General features: G+C 42.7%; 1 protein-coding gene across 1 annotated transcript in view; it reads right to left on the minus strand.

The window, feature by feature from the left end:
* b4galt5 (UDP-Gal:betaGlcNAc beta 1,4- galactosyltransferase, polypeptide 5) overlaps positions 1 to 15,926 on the minus strand; it is a 31,216-nt gene extending 15,290 nt beyond the window's left edge. The window contains exon 1 of the mRNA XM_079273513.1: positions 15,355 to 15,926. Within this exon, the coding sequence (XP_079129639.1) occupies positions 15,355 to 15,460 (106 nt within the window). The 5' untranslated portion in view covers positions 15,461 to 15,926. The remainder of the gene's footprint in view (positions 1 to 15,354) is intronic.
* Between the last annotated feature and the right edge of the window lie 1,581 nt (positions 15,927 to 17,507).

Raw genomic sequence — 17,507 nt, forward strand, 5'->3', positions numbered from 1 at the left:
CCGTACCTATTTATTCTCAGCTATGGCCACCAGTTGGGCTCATTTTCTGTAACTAGCGTAGCATGAAAGCATGGTGGAATTAGCAAGCGAGCTAAGTAGCCAGCCATTTGCTAGTTGGCTTGGTAATTCCTGCATGCTTTCATGCTACGCTAGTTACAGAAAATACTCTGCATCTCTCCAATAGTTGAGCTTGCAGCAGCCGTGACGGTTGAGGAGGTCAGCAGAAGTCTAAGCTAAACTATTAGCAACATTTTCTCTCCGTCTCTGGAACAACTTTGCCGATATTGGAGCTCGCTCGAGCCTCGAATCACAGTTTATCAACTCAAATGTACGCAATATGGATTCTGGCACCCAACAGCACAGCCAGATGACATTTTGGTGTAACTCCAGCGCTCTGCTCTGAGGTGATTCCTGTTTAGCCTGCAGCTAACACCAGGGCCCCGTGCCACGTAAGTGGTTCAGCAAGTCGATCAAATGTCCGATGAGCCAGCCTACATTAACGAGATGATTGATGTCAGGCTATCTCGGGTTCCTGCATGGCTGATCCTCTCAAACAGTCTCGTTAATTCGAACCAGACGATCGGGGTCAGGACGATTGCGCGTGCTCGTCCCACTTCAAAAGGGGGAAGCGTCGATCACAGAAACCATGATCTTCTAACAGTACAATGTCAAATAAAGTCAAAGAAAGAGCCGCTTTTTACTCCGCTGACGAGCAGGAGATGATCATGAACGCATATGAGGATTTCAAGACCGAAATCACGGCAAAATATAACACCGGCACCGCTGCGAGGGCGAGACAGGAAGCACGGCAACACATCACAGACGAGTTAAATGCGTCAGTGTTGGAAATGTATCAGCTCATTTGAATGCCTCATCACCCCAACCAATCAGATTACATGTCTTTAATGTGCTGCTGGCAGTAGACTTCATGATGCATCATCCAATGAGATCTATAGCGACAATAATGATCTCAACTCTTCAGAATCAGTAGATAAAAACAAGCCCAACGAGGATCTAACTGATACTCATTAATATGAGGATATATGTACTGTATGCCCTTATGTATCATGTAGCCTATATATATGTGTATATACATGTATGTGTATGTCTAGTTGGAGTTCAGTTTCTAGTCTTGCACTAGTCACTCTGCCCCTCCATCTGCTGTGTGTGTGTGTGTGTGTGTGTGTGTGTGTGTGTGTGTGTGTGTGTGTGTGTGTGACCCTCCCCTGAGTCTCTGCCGTGCCACGACATGGCAGAATAAAACACAGGGACCAGACGCGGCGAGGATAATTACATAAACCACCCAGTGGTGCCAGGACCCCTCGTCTTCTTCAGTCTGCTGCGAGCACAAAACAGATCCGAGTGAGGGGAAAGTGAGAGATGAAGGGCAGGAGACGATATGCACACACACAACGCTATCTCATCTTTATTTCTCTGTTGTACTGCGGCCCGTGGGTGGATAAGACAAAAGATATGAAAGTGGAAAACCAAGGGTTGTTTCTCTCGGTTCAACTGTTGTAGGTGCTAAATTAAAATGTAATTTTCAAGATTAAAGCAGCTATAATTCATGTTTTTTAGAACAGTGTATTAAATGCGGGCAGCAACCTCAGTTTCTGCAAAGTGAAGCCAATGCTGCATTCTCTCTAGTGTCCAGCAGGGGGCGACTCCTCTGGTTGTATAGAAGTCTATAGAAAATTACTCTACTTCTCTCTTGATTTATTACCTCAGTAAACATTGTAAACATGAGTTTATGTCTCAATCTCTAGTTTCAAGTCTTCTTCAATACTGTGCCCTGCATCCCCAGCCTGCATCAGTCAGCATCCACACTCAGGGGCAACATATATACGGATATATATATATATATATATATATGTATGTATGTATAGGCTACATATATACGGATATATATATATATATATATATATATATGTATATATGTATGTATGTATGTATAGGCTATATATATAGGCTGGGGTGTCAGTGCATACGAGTAGATGATGACAGAGAAATCAAGAGCGAGAGAGAAATTGTCTAAGCCGTGAAATTGGGGCATCCTGCACTGAAGCCACCTAGGAAGCCCTGCTCAGGTGTTCTGGATGGGTTCCCCGATGTGCAGACCAGCAGAAGGAAAGCAGCTCTCTTTCATCCCCCCCCCCTCCCTCCTCCTCTTGCCCTTTTCCATCGGTCTGTTTCTTCCTTTCTACTGTGAATTGTTCTGCTAATTCTACAGTCCCCTTCCTGTATGATCCCTTTTCAGCAGATCTGTTCACACCATCAGAGCGTGGCTGCCATCATGCATCTATGTATTTAACACTTTGAGGCCACGCCCCCATTTGATGACATGTACTGTGTAGTGTTGATGCTAGGAGTGCTGAAATGGGAGGATGTTGTTGTGCTGAAGGATAATTATGGCAATAGGGAAAGCTAGAATGATGATGAAGAACATATTATTTATAGTGAAATGTAGCGACAGTGTTGTGAAATCAATCAATAAAGTTTTATTTGTACAGCACCTTTACAAACAAATCGAATGCAGTTCAAAGTGCTGTCGAAATTATTGACGAGAGGAAAATAAAGAGACGAAGAAACTAATGGACCCCAAATTAAGTTAAGAAGGAAAATAAATATATGAAATGCAACTCTGAATAAATTGAGAGTTGCATTTTTTGTTTGATGTTCTTGTTCTGCTTTGTGGAACAGCTGATAGAGAGGAACCAGATGATCTTACTGGTGCATAAACTATGAAACGTTTCTGGGAGGTAATATATATCGGAGGCAGCGCCTTCCTTTAAAATCGTGCTATGTAGCAAAAAAAGAGTTCAAAGTTCTACGAACTTCTAGAATATGACTCTACTTCTCTCTTGATTTATTACCTCAGTAAACATGAGTTTATGGTCTCAATCTCTAGTTTCAAGTCTTCTTCAATACAGCATGATGTTCATTTAGTACATTATGGTCCATTTAGAGTCAAACAGACCATAAAGCAGGGGATGCTTTGGGGTTTGGCGGCTCTCGGCTTCTGTAACAAGTGCCTCCAACCTTTCCCTTCCTCCACGCCCACTTGATTGCACTGACACTGCAGGTTTCATCATTAAACTCACCAATTCAACTCCAGATTTACCGTCTCTTGCCAAAGAACTCGTACACTCATCCGGCTGCATTGCATCCTTTCACGATCTCAGATTAGTGATTAAATGGCCACTTGTGCGTGTACGATCGTGTTGGAACAGGTTTGAACGAGCACAAGCTATTGCACACCGAGCCCTGTCCCAGTATCGGTGATTTGCAGTCGGCGCGGCGGTTTGCCGGTTGGAACCGGGCGGCCCGGTGTCGAGCTCGTTCTTTCCCTTCCGCCAGCCCATTTTCACCTGCGTTTACATTTGGCAGCTGCCCAGAACATTCTTGTGTTCTTGCAGCGGCTCAGCGTACGCGGCCGAGAGAGAACAGAGAGGTACACACATACACACATGAGAACCCAATGGCACCCCCCACTCACTCTCTCACACACACACACACACACCATATTGCCTCCGTCTATTTTAATCCTGCTCGCTCTATTTTTTCCTATTCCGCCCCCGAGCAGAAAGATGAGGTCTCCTCACAGCTGGAGGTCACTCCTGTTGACTGAACAAATGGGGCGGAGCAGGCAGCCAGTACACCACGCTGCCACGGCGGCTACACGCAGCCGAGCGAGACGCAAGAAAATCCACGCGTGCCTTTCCCTTTGGATTTCCTCCTCTACTGTAATGTGGCTGCTTTAGCTTAACGCTCATGTTACTCCATTTAAAAAAAGGTGGTTCAAGGACTCGCCTAAAAATCACTGAGACACGAGGCAACCTGGCTAACAACACCCATGCTAAATTGAAATTACTTAAACATTTATAGGATGTCGGGTGACTTTCCTTGGGAAAAGACAGTAAATACTGAAGGCTAACGAGTATATGTCCCAGTGCTGCATTTGCATGCACATATAAGTATTTGTCTACGTATTCCAGACTTGGTAGCTGCAGTTACTATTTCACGAGAGGCTGGATTTGTTTCTTTTATGTGCTAAAGACTTGCGTGGTAGTAAATTGATTAATGACGTACAGATGAAAGCTACAAAAAACAATTTGTTCCAGCCGAGGTGAATCCAGGTCGTGACACCGACTCTGTTGACGCTCTAGTTTTACGGGAACGGCTGGTGTCTGTCGACGTTAAATTGACAGTGTCTACAAGACGAGAAGGGAGCACAGAGTCTCGCCGCACGGTGAAATGTAAATACGAAAGGCTGCTGGTGTCTGGATGCATTGTTGGGAGTATAGTCTCAGGAGGGAGAAAGTCTGTCCCAGTGAGAAAAATAGTTTTAATCTGGTTAAACCAATCGCCACTAAAGTCGGCTGAAAACTACATTTTTCTCCACCTGAAGGTCTAATAAACGGTGTCTCATCTGGCCACTTCAGCGCCCGCCCCAGAGTATCATATCAAAGCAGCTGGTAATTTGCACCATTATCATACAGTGGATGTGAAGCAGCTCGGGGGACAGCTATGCTTCGTTAACCCCCCCCCCCCCCTGAGGCTTTATTAGAGGAGCCTTGTAATGAAGCTCCTACGTAGGTTCTGAGCTGATTGTTTGTTTGCTGCCACGGCCAACCTGAGGTGTTGATGTGGATACCTGAACATAAGGCATTATGTGTCCACATTGTCCGTTACACTCCGACCGACAACAGCTGTGCATCAAATAGAGAGTAGTATACAAATAGTACTTTTGTAGGCCAGCCAGGAAGTTAGCGTCCCTCAACACAAAGCCAACGGCTGGGGTTTTAGGACTCTATGACGTAGCCTCCTAGTCCCTTTAATGGGACCACTTTATTGGCGTAGTGGGGATGCTGACCCACGTCTTCAGCTTCCACTGAAATATAAATGTACAAATACAATTCTCCATGGAACGATAACGGCAGATTTTTAACCCCATTGCTTACAATAAAGTCGCACACTGAAGGGATCTCGTTTAGCATGGAAAGGGAGAGTCAAGTCTATTTTATATTTATAGCCCAATATTACAAACGTTCCCACCAACTGTCCTTTGACTCACGATTCTGATAAGGGAAAAAACTCCCCATGGAACAAACAGGATCCCTCTCCCACATGTCGTGTGCACAGAATGAACATAATACAATGACAGTGTCGACAATCATAGAACGTAAACGTATATAAATAAGATTACAGCTCAGTATTGTTTCACACATCGGTCTAATGTTTTCCAGCATCATTGAGTCTTTGGAAAACATTGACATTCACGTCACTGTTGGTAATTAATTTAGCAAGGATTAGCAGGACAATGTATTATGTTTGCCACCCCCAGTAAATACAATACCTTGCTGTCAGCATGAAGGCGACTCATTAATCACTACAGCTTTTTAAGGATTGACGTGGGGGGGGGGGGGGGGGGAGGTTGCACACGGTCTAGTGTTGTGCTACTACTAAGACACTTTTTTTTTTTTTAATGAAGTGAACATAAAACAGTGCGAAAAATGTAATATTTTGCAAATGATTACAGGCATTCAGAAGAGTACAGGAGTAAAGCATGCTTGATTCTCATCAAACACTTCTATGCAGGCAAACTTTAAAAACAGGTGAAGTCATCACAACCATGATCATCCTCCCGTCTAACACTGATCAACATTTTGTGTTTGGACTGAGCCTCGCTGGCTGCTGTACACCAGCTCATCACCAAAACCTCCTGACCAAAGGGAACCATGGTGACGGTCTCCATAACAAAGGGAGGCCCCAGACCAGGTCGACAAAAGGCTGGGCTTCTCCTCGGGATGATTAGGTTACATAACTGATGAGTGCCTCCACACGAGACCTTTAGTCTGCCTCTGAAATTACCCACAACGCTATCTAAACATTGGTACACCTACACCCCCCCCCCCCCTGCACTCAGCTCCACCATCTGCCGGTGGTCAAATATCAAATATCCAGACTGAAGGGACAAAGTGTCATCTTACAGACGAAAGACAAAGGTTACGTCCTCAATTCTCATTTTGTACATCCACGATTCCTTTCCTCGCCTCCTCTCCTCGCGTCTTAGATGAGCATAGGAGGCGAGGAAGGGGACACGAGAGGAGACGCATTTTAGGAATTGGGACGTACTTCGAGGTGGAGCACTGAGATCAATTTGTGGGGACTAGGAGGCACGAAATCGAGAAGATGATAAATGAGGCCCCTATGTGTGAGGTAGCGATCGCCCCGATGGATCACCGTGGTTTGCTCTGAGTCGGTGTCTTATCGTGTCGAACAGGAACAGGAACTCAGGTTAGGGAAGCTGGGTTAAGAAGTACAATATACAATCTGAAAAATTGAGGAAGCCGTTTGAAATCTGTGTGAAGCTGCAGCTTCATAGTGGCTGAAGATTAAACTTGCAGAGGACACGCCAGATTTATTACTTTTCACCAGTCTGTTTGTACAACAGCATGCATGACGTTGGGTAAACGCACAATAATCAGTGTTAGAATAAATACATAAAGTGATGATGTAATTCTCAGGTTTCCTTGAAAGGAAGACATATTTCTGCATATGCAGTTTATTATCATTTTGCGTTGTTCATTATAAGCCTATGATGACAGATTAAACTGAGAAGGGGAGGTGGATCGACTGCTCGCAACTCCTGGATTGTAACCATGAAAAGTAGCACGGACACTGAGCTGTTCTCCATGGTCGTTTGACCGGTACAAAAGAAAATGGCAATTGTTGTCAGTGTAAAGTGTAATCGCAGCTCCGGAAACAGATGGCTGGCTAGTTAGCTTGTTAGCGTGTCCTCCTGCGCCTGACCACCCGCCTGCTGTTTGGCTCTTCTGTCACCAGTGTAGCATTAAAGCATAGCGTCCACCAGCTAGCTAACTAGCTTGATAATTCCACCATGCTTTAATGCTACACTTGTTTTGCTACGCTGTGACAACAGAGTGTGGATGAAGCATTGAGTTGTTAAAGTTTACTCTGGTTCTTTACACCTCATAACATTACTACTCCACTGCTCATTTTAGCCATTATTGCAAAAGTCAGCGTAAGTCTGCTTGGTTTGTATGAAAGTCAGCGCGCTACAACGGTCACAGTGGCAACTGTACACATAAGAATGGCCGCCAATCTGACCGTCCTGCTACATTGATTTGAATGGGAAAGTCCATTCTCCTGATATTAATATTAGGACTGTAACATTTTGAAATATATTACAACATGTATTAAATATAAACGGAATTTCTGTGATTGACAATCAGAACACTAACTTATGGAAACATTAGGAACACCTTGTTAGTAGTTGTTTAGTTTACTAGTTTAGTTTACTAGTTGTTCATTTAATTAATACCACTCTATTCATGGTATGTACTGTGCATTTCTATTTTTTATTCTATTTTATCTTATTTTTTATTCATCTATTCCTTCAATTTCAATATCTGCTCTGTTATTTTATTGTACTGTCTATATTGTGCATTCCATATGTTATATTTTACTCTGTAAATTGCTGCTGCTACAAACTAATTTCCCCCTGGGGATGAATAAAGTTTATATCTATCTATCTATCTAATCAAACACAGCGACGTGGAGTCCTTACAAACAGATCCCTGTGTACACAACGTCTAGAACTTTCCATGCAGGAGAGGCTTTGCATTGAAGGGGAAGTCCAAATCAATCAGATCAATAGTATATTTAAATGTGTATTGAAAAAAACAGAGCATGGGTGTAACTCACCTCACACAGCTTTTTGTCTTTGAGTTTGTCTTTGATTTATGTAGTTCAATAACAATTTGTGAAGGTGATTAAATGCAAATCCATTCACTTTGAACTCCTATAATTTGCTCGTTTATTCCCAAATAAATATTACAAAGCATCGGCAGCAACAGGTTCCAACCATCTGTTCAAAATATATCCCCAATAGATCCGTGCATGGCATGTTCTCACATTTTAGGTAGGACTAATCTCTTGTGTCTTGCTATTGGCCATGGAAGAATTATGGAAATCCACGGACTGAATCGTGTTGAAAGCAATGGACGGAGTGATTTTCCTCCTGTAAGCCAGGCGATCAGACAAAAGCAAGGGCTACATGTATCTTGTCCTCAATCATGGGGAAAAGAATGTTCTAGGTTTTTACAGTGTCACAGTCAGAGCGGCTCTGTAATCTGTGTCCTTTTTTTCGTGGTGACGCCCAGCGTTCCTGCACGTTCTCGTAAACCATGTTTGGAGAGTGCGGTACGTGTAACTGGGTATAGCGGGTAGGGTATCACACGGTCAATTGAAAAGGCCTTAAGAGGATTGCTCATGCCTCTGTCTGACTCACAAGGTGCAATGAACTCCCACTCTATTGATGTTTAACTAAATTCCTTTGTTAATAGAGTAGTTAGAGTCACATGTCCTTGGACTGAGCAAACACATTTACAACACAGGAATGTAGCAGACTTCCACGGCGGATGTTAGAAGTGTAAAAGCTCTGGCATGAAGCACAAAAATAACACTACTTTTGAGGTGGTCATTTAAATAATGGGGCTCGTGTTGTTTCCGACACTTCAGTGGTAAAGAGCCACAAACAGTCTACCATTACGTTACGTTATTTACACTCGTTGTGGGGACTTTTACAGACGGGTCTCCTGTACGGTGTACAGATGTCCCAGACAAAGAGACGGCCCACGGCTCCGTCCGACTGTATCCTTGGGGATTTGTTGTCATCATGGGAACAAGGATGTCATGTTTTCTGTGGTTGCTGCGACGATAAAAAGGAGTCGGTCCTGGATGGGAATAAGCCCTCGGGGAACCATGGCAACTGCAGTGAAAATGTCAAACGGCAGAACCTTAAGTGCTCCAACCCGAGGAATTCCAGTGATTGAGCTGCTGTTTAACTATCCAGCTTCCTTAGATCTCCTGCCACGTTCAGTTTTATATTCTTTGTTACTAGAGACGTTCAACTTTAACTTAAATACTGTAGAGAAGCTGCATAATTTATCACCGCGTGCCTTGCTTGTTTATTCACAATGGAATCTCTGTGAGGCAGCTTGGCACCAAGTTAATATTTCACCCCGGCTATCCCTAGCCTCTGGAAATGAGCCATAAGAGGCCGGCTGGATGGAGCTAAATGGATGGATCAATTAGGCAGCAGAATGTGGGTGGGAGGTGGGTGTAGCATTACAGCGGGGAGAAGAGATGGATGGCTTTAAGAGTGCCAGAGAAGCTAGACTGCGAGGCATCAGCACATATGCTAAGTACTAAGCATGCACGGGCCACATACTGTATAGTGGACGTAGTCACCGTGACTTCATCCATTGGTTTATAGACTGCCGTTTTGAAGCCTCAAATTCAGCATTTTGGCCGGCGCCATCTTGGTTTTATTTGCAACCAGAAGTGACACGAGAGAGTGGAGCTAAGTACCACCGAACGCTGAATAGGACATTTGTAGGCGACCTAAACCGCAACAATTGACTTTCATGAAGTGAAAACACACTGAAAGAGTTAAAGTTGTAAGAAAAAACACAGACAACACCGTGGTAGAGACCTGTCAATCACTGTGCAGCCCCGCCCTAAAGCATCCCCTGCTTTATGGTCTGTGTGACTCTAAATGGACCATAATGTACTAAATCAACATCATGCTGTATTGAAGAAGACTTGAAACTAGAGATTGAGACATAAACTCATGTTTACAATGTTTATGTTCACTTTATGTTTACAAAGTGGATTTGTGTCAGAGAGTCTGGCCAATTCTGAGCATTATAACCACCAGGAATGCCATAAATGCTGATGTCCAAACACTTGTAAGACTTACGCTATGTTCACACTTTGAGCGTCAGGAGCAACAAAAACCAGTTTGTAGCTTCATGTCGTGACTTTGGAAATGACTTAGCTCGTAGTGTGACCGCTGCATTAGGAGAGCCACTTAAACCACGACTAGTGCCGAGTTGTTTTTGTCTCACCAGTGGTGTAACGAAATGAAGATACAATGTTATTCATTTATCTTTCTAGCATGCTGCACAAAGGTTTTATGTGCAGCAAGTTCACCACCATGTCTTCCTCCCCCTCAACAAAAGGTCACGATCTACCCATTAGGCAGCCAGGGTAACAGTTTAACATCCAAACAACGCTGTCACAAGCCTAAAGCTAGCCACATGTGGACTTTTTTCATTTCCTTCTAATGCAACGCACCAAACTTACAAGCTCCTTCCTTATTCACTGCCTCTCCACCGCCATCTCCATCTTTTACCCAAATTAGGATTCAAATGTTCCTGTGGAAAGGCAGCCACTCGTTACATTGGAAAGCCGGCTTTGCAGGAGGTGGCTGCAGAAACGAATAGACATGCAAGTGGCCGGACAATCACATATGTGCAAACAAACGCATAGCTCGGAGGGTGTGACCGGAGAAAATGTAAAAAAAACAAAGTGCCCTGTGAAAACTCTGTTGATGCACCAGCATGCCCAGCAGCAGTGAGGGTAGAAAAAAACAAAAAGCACAGTGCGGGTCTGTGATATATCTGCCATGCCAGTGATAACAGGGCACAAGGTCAGCGCTGGTTGATGCTACGCTATGATTGGCCAGTCTGTGTTCAAGGGGCGGGATTTAGCGGAGGGTCAATTATAAAACGAGTAAATTTGAATGGACCAGGCTTTATGGGGTAACTCATGATCGTATTTTGATATTTTGCATCACTGTACGTCTGAGTCTGCAAGAAAAGAAAGAAAGTCAACTACAATACATCAAAATATCTGTGTCGCTGAGCAAGAAGACTCGCCTGCCTTTAGTGTCACAGAGTTTTATAGACCGCCGCAATAAAGTTGTGAAAACACATAAAACATGGACACCCATGTGACTAGTCATAAGCTGTCAAAAGGCCGAACAGCCAGAAAGAACTGGTTCAAAGCTTCACGTCTTCAGTAAATGAAGGAAACACATATGCCTCAATATTCAGAGATAATATGTTTCTATGTCACTGTTGTTAATGGAGTCTCTGTGTAATACCTGCTGATTAAAGCAGATCAACTTGAAGACGTGACACCTGCGGGTATGCTAATTAATTTTTCGGGCCTGTAAGAGCAGAAAGTGTGTTTACTTCCAAACGCTTTGGCTATCATTTGCGTCTGAGACGTGCACTTTCAAGTCACTGGGAGGATGACAGGTGTGTGTAGGTGTCTACCTGGAGAGGAGCTACAAAGGTAACGCGAGGTTGCCTCACAGCCTGAACAGCACATAAAAAGCGTCTATGTCACTGTTAGCTAAATAGGTGTATCCTCACCTCACCACTGTGTTACATAAGTGCGTGGTGATGCTTTACAACCTGGGTGGGTCTCCATGCTAACTTGTGTGTCAGTATTGCGTCACACTGTGAGGCAACCTGACGGCCACTGTCAACACTAACCAGCAGGCTGCACCTAGAAATAAAGCTAGACGTATCGCACATAGACGTACGCAAGGCCTCCATCTCACACACACAGTCAGATGTGAGGATGAGTCTGGGGAAGCACCTGGCTTCTTGTCTTCCTTGCTCCCACCGGAGGTGTGTGGGTGTGTGCATCTGTGTTCAAACCTATAAATAGAACCTGTGTCTTCCCCCTTAGCTCTCGCTCCGGTGGGATTCTCTCATGTTTTAATGAAATAAACTGCTGCAATCAGGCCCAGCTGTGCCCTGCATCCCCAGCCTGCATCAGTCAGCATCCACACTCGGGGGCAACATATATACGGATATATATATATATGTATATATATATATATATATATATATATATATATATATATATATATATATATATATATATGTATGTATGTATGTATGTATGTATGTATGTATGTATAGGCTATATATATAGGCTGGGGTGTCAGTGCATACGAGTAGATGATGACAGAGAAATCAAGAGAGAGAGAGAAATTGTCTAAGCTGTGAAATTGGGGCATCCTGCACTGAAGCCACCTAGGAAGCCCTGCTCAGGTGTTCTGGATGGGTTCCCCGATGTGCAGACCAGCAGAAGGAAAGCAGCTCTCTTTCATCCCCCCCCCCTCCTCCTCTTGCCCTTTTCCATCGGTCTGTTTCTTCCTTTCTACTGTGAATTGTTCTGCTAATTCTACAGTCCCCTTCCTGTATGATCCCTTTTCAGCAGATCTGTTCACACCATCAGAGCGTGGCTGCCATCATGCATCTATGTATTTAACACTTTGAGGCCACGCCCCCATTTGATGACATGTACTGTGTAGTGTTGATGCTAGGAGTGCTGAAATGGGAGGATGTTGTTGTGCTGAAGGATAATTATGGCAATAGGGAAAGCTAGAATGATGATGAAGAACATATTATTTATAGTGAAATGTAGCGACAGTGTTGTGAAATCAATCAATAAAGTTTTATTTGTACAGCACCTTTACAAACAAATCGAATGCAGTTCAAAGTGCTGTCGAAATTATTGACGAGACAAAAATAAAGAGACGAAGAAACTAATGGACCCCAAATTAAGTTAAGAAGGAAAATAAATATATAAAATGCAACTCTGAATAAATTGAGAGTTGCATTTTTTGTTTGATGTTCTTGTTCTGCTTTGTGGAACAGCTGATAGAGAGGAACCAGATGATCTTACTGGTGCATAAACTATGAAACGTTTCTGGGAGGTAATATATATCGGAGGCAGCGCCTTCCTTTAAAATCGTGCTATGTAGCAAAAAAAGAGTTCAAAGTTCTACGAACTTCTAGAATATGACTCTACTTCTCTCTTGATTTATTACCTCAGTAAACATGAGTTTATGTCTCAATCTCTAGTTTCAAGTCTTCTTCAATACAGCATGATGTTCATTTAGTACATTATGGTCCATTTAGAGTCACACAGACCATAAAGCAGGGGATGCTTTAGGGCGGGGCTACTTTGATTGACAGGTCTCTACCAGAGACGTGTACGGTGTCTCTACGTCACTCCTCTGCAGTCCAAATATGGTCACTTCCTGTTCACCGGTTGCAAAGAGACAACCAACGGCCGTAACCCCAGATGGACAACGTCCAAAACGCCAAACATCTGACTTAAATAATCTACGGGATCCTGTCTCAATATTTCATACACAGTTTGGTGGTTAAAGTCACTTTCCGGAAGTAATATCGCTGCAGTTTTTCTGACAATAATTAAAAAGTATAGCTGACAAATGGATCCTGTGCGTCTGATGAATCCCTTCTCTGCATCGTGGAACTATTTTCTTCGGCGCATTCGGTCCGCGCCGCTGAGAGGAGACTCTTAAAGATGATGCATCCTGTCGTTAAACCGAATGCTAATGCTGCGCTGTGGTTTTAAAAACGTCTTTGTTAACCGGCCGCATTCGCTGCCGATTGTCTCCCGTCTGGAAAATAGCCGCAGCACACTGTGGTGCATCTCTTGACCACAAGGATGTGAAACCTCAGCTTATGCCCCGTGCATCAATATCACTACCAGTGAGTAAATCACACCACCTTCATGCCAAAAACAACAATAAAATTGGCGCTATTCCTTTTTGAGCACCATCTTCCACAACGCACGTCTGTTTCCTGCTGCTCGAGCTGCGGCGGGACGCCCCGTGTGTAAAAGACTAAACTATAGCTTTTAGTAGCGGCAGCAGAAGCTCCTGGTTACCATCTATAATTAATGGCTGGTGCTGCTGGTCCTTGTTCAGTTTCTGAACGACATGTCTGAATGACATGAGCGTTATTCCACTGGTACAGTCGGTGATGATGCCATGGCTCTTACCGGCTGACTGTTAATGTTGTTCAGCCTATTGACTTCCTTGTGTAAACTACAACCCTGGCCTCACCTTGAATTAGGGCTCAGATAGATGACTCACGTCAGTTCCCAAACTGGGAAAACTGGATTCTGAACCAGGTTTAGAGGCTTTAAACGTTTTACAAATCAATTGTAAATACAAAAAACAGAACAAAAAGGGCTGTTACCCAGGAGACCGCTGTTTCTAATCCCATGTGAACAAAGTATTTTCGTTTCCTTTTTTACTAACCAGTTTGTGTTTTTGTTTAATTTTACAAAGTTTTTGTAATTACGTATTTTTGTATAAAATAATCTTTTTTTATTTTTAAGTTAGACTAATAATAATAAAAATATCCCCATAGTCGAAATTCTGAGATAGAAAGTCGAAGTTATTAGATAGAAAGTCATAACTATGATAGAAAGTCATAATTCTGAGCTAGAAAGTCAAAATGATGAGATTGACAGTGAAAATGATGAGATTGAAAGTCAAAATTATGAAATAGAAAGTCAAAATTATGAGATACTTAAACACAGTCATAGAAGCAGCTCTTTGGCTGGTTACTGTACATTTAACATGGAAATGTATTGTGAGCACATTGAAGACTACTTTAAACTGTGAATGCAGAGAGTTATTTAACAATATGTTACGAGTAGTTACATTTACAACCGGCCCTTTGCGGGCGACCATGATGCTGATGTGGCCCGGAGTGAAGATGAGTTTGAGACCCCTGCCAACATATAGATATACATATAGATATCGATGGCCGAAGAGCAAAACCTCCTATCTGAAAAATGCTTGGATCATTTTGCAGATAGGATCTTTGCAATCTTTCCATCATTTGGTGCAAGTTGGAAGAGGTTCTACAACATGATGCTCTAAATTAAGTTTCAATAAAGGGCGGGAGTATTTTAAAACAGACTGAATATGAACAGCCTTCCTTGTTCGCATCATCCAAAATGAAATCCGGCAATCAGAAAATTCTGCAGATAGGAGGTTTTGTGCTTTGGCCCTCGATATGTACATATCTGGGCTGATAGTGGACCTGAATGGACCTGAGGTGGTGACACAGGTGTTGGCACACATTCAATGTAAAAAGACACAAAGGCATTAATTAATTAAACAAACACGCCATATTACACACCTGCATGTGACCTAATGATGTCACAAATGGATTGTTTTGTCATCTCCAAACTCAGGTTGTCTTGTAAAATAAATGTAATTCAGGCCCTATGAATCCATGACTCATAACGTGACCTTTGCCCCCAAAAAACAAAAACAGTATGTTACACAGTAGTGAAACACACATTGATGCTAACAGTGAACCCCCCCCCAAAAGCCAAATGACTATTTTGCCATAAACGCTTTATAATCATAGCTGCTGGGCCTGCTATAACCCCAGCATGATTATAGCAGCTCATCAGTAGCACTGTCATTACCACGGTCAGGTACATGGATATTATGGGATGGAGCTCCAAGCATCCAGCAGGAGTCTCATCACCATCGATTGGGAGCGAGATCAAGGCTCCTCAGCAAGGGGCGCATGAACACCACCACCCTCCTTCACTGTCACACATGACCTCACAAACCCGTATGAACAACATGTTATTTTACCGTAATATCACTTGGTTCTCACTTACCGATTCCTGGGGCGGAGTAGATGAAATACAACGCGGAGGTGGACAGCGAAAAAAGGAATAAAAGCCCAAGGAATGACCTTCTCCGGAACCGCAAATGTGTCGGCATTATTATACCGGTAGCAAGAAAAAACACACAGAAAGCAAACACACGCGGGCACGTTTCCGTGTGATCTTTAACACAAACGACGTTTTTTGGGGCAGTTCAAACGTATCCAAGATGCGCCAAAAGAGAGCCTCAAGCCGGGTCCGCGGACGGCCCTGCGTCTAATGAGCCGAGTGGAGGTGGCCGGTCTGCGGTAAAAAGAAAAAGCGATGAGGAGCGAAAAAGGCGACTAGTAGGAAGTCGGTGTATTTCCGCGGAGCGCAAGTCAAATTACAGGCATTTAAAAATCCATTCCCGAGAGGATGGGTTTCGGGGCTTTTTGCGTTGCGGTTTGTTTTTTGGTCCCGTGTCGAAAAAAAAACGGTTGACAATGACAGTTCAACCCGGTGGTTTTTCAGTGAGAGACCATCATTTGTACGTCGGTGGTGTTTTGGTCGCTCCTGCGCCTTTTTCCACCCGCCTGTCTACCAACGTTAGCCCTATGAATGAGAGCTGCCTCTCCGCAAAATGAGCAAATACCACCGAAAAGTGGGCGTTAACGTACCGTCAATGAGCACGCGCCCCACGACCGTTAAGAACGTATGTTCCGGGGGATTCGAAGGAAAAACGTCACACTTTGGACAACCGTTGTTGCTACGTAACAACGTTGTGGCAGATATCATTCGTTTTAAGCTAGCTAATTAGCTCAATATGATTCACATTACATATCTGGTTTATGGCTAACGTTAATTAAAGCGGCTAATTAACTGTTGTCAGCTCATTTATCGGCAGTTTTACTCTCTAACATGATGTAAAGTTCTACATATTTTTTGTTTAATATATAAACTGAAATATGTCATAAGTGTCCTCATCATGAAGGTTATGGAGAGTTTTATTGTGTTAACTCTTTGATTTGTATGTGGGTGTGTTTGTGTTACGGAAGGGCATTTCTAATATTTAGTTTTCCCCAATTACATAAATGAACTACATTATCCTCTAAAATAAAAGATAAAGCTGAATCAACAACTCTAAAAATGTTAAAGAAACAACCCTGAACCCAAACAACAACGTAACAACGTTATTACAGAGAGTAACAATATTAAGATAGCTATTTATCCTAATATGATTTACATTACATATCTGGTTTATGGCTAATTAAAGTGGCTAATTAACTATTTCAGCTCATCTATCTGTAGTTTTACTCTGAAACATGATGCTAAGTTCTATGGGACATATTCTTTGTTGTTTGTTTAATATATAAACAGAGTTGTCATAAGGGTGTTGTAAAACCTGTCATCATGAAGGTTATGGCCATTTATTTATTGTAACTTGTATTCTTATGTGTGTGTTTGTGTGTTCTGGTAAACTCTATTATTCCCTAATGACATACATTAACTACACTACAGCCTCCAAAATAACTATAAAGCTGAATCAACAACTCAAACTGTTACAAAAACAAACCTGAACCCTAACTGTCATTTTTTATTTATTCATAACATCTATAGGAATTTTTTTGCAGTTTTGTATGACATTTATGAAGCAATATATACTGTATATGGCCACCACTGAATAGGCCTATAAGTGTATGATTTAGATTGTTAACCTCTATCTATAGGGTATACACACTTGTATTCTCCCACTAATAACTCGTATGTATGTTATTCACAAATATCTCTCTATATCCATCTCAACTTGCACCCATCTACTCATCACAGGGTGACAAGTGTTTTAGTGTTTCTTACATATGCAGGTAATTTGCAGCTAGTGCAGCCTTCATTAAAACCACAGTACACGTTAAACAGCAGGTGGACACGCGACATAACAATGGCTCATGGGAAATTGAGGCCACAAGGATTACTGCGACACATTGACACTTTATTTAAACAATTAAGAGTGAAATAATACCATCTGTGATGGACAACGTATACATTTGTTTGACAGTAGTTGCATTAACCTGCTTTCTTTTGTTTCCTTGCTGTTCTGCGTTGTCATCCGTGCAACGTAAAAGACTACAATTCCCAACAAAACTGTCTTCAACCAGGAAGTGGAAGTAGCGATGTCAACACACTAC

The sequence above is a fragment of the Melanostigma gelatinosum genome, assembly GCF_949748355.1.
Source record: "Melanostigma gelatinosum genome assembly, chromosome: 8".
NCBI classification, from domain to species: domain Eukaryota; kingdom Metazoa; phylum Chordata; class Actinopteri; order Perciformes; family Zoarcidae; genus Melanostigma; species Melanostigma gelatinosum.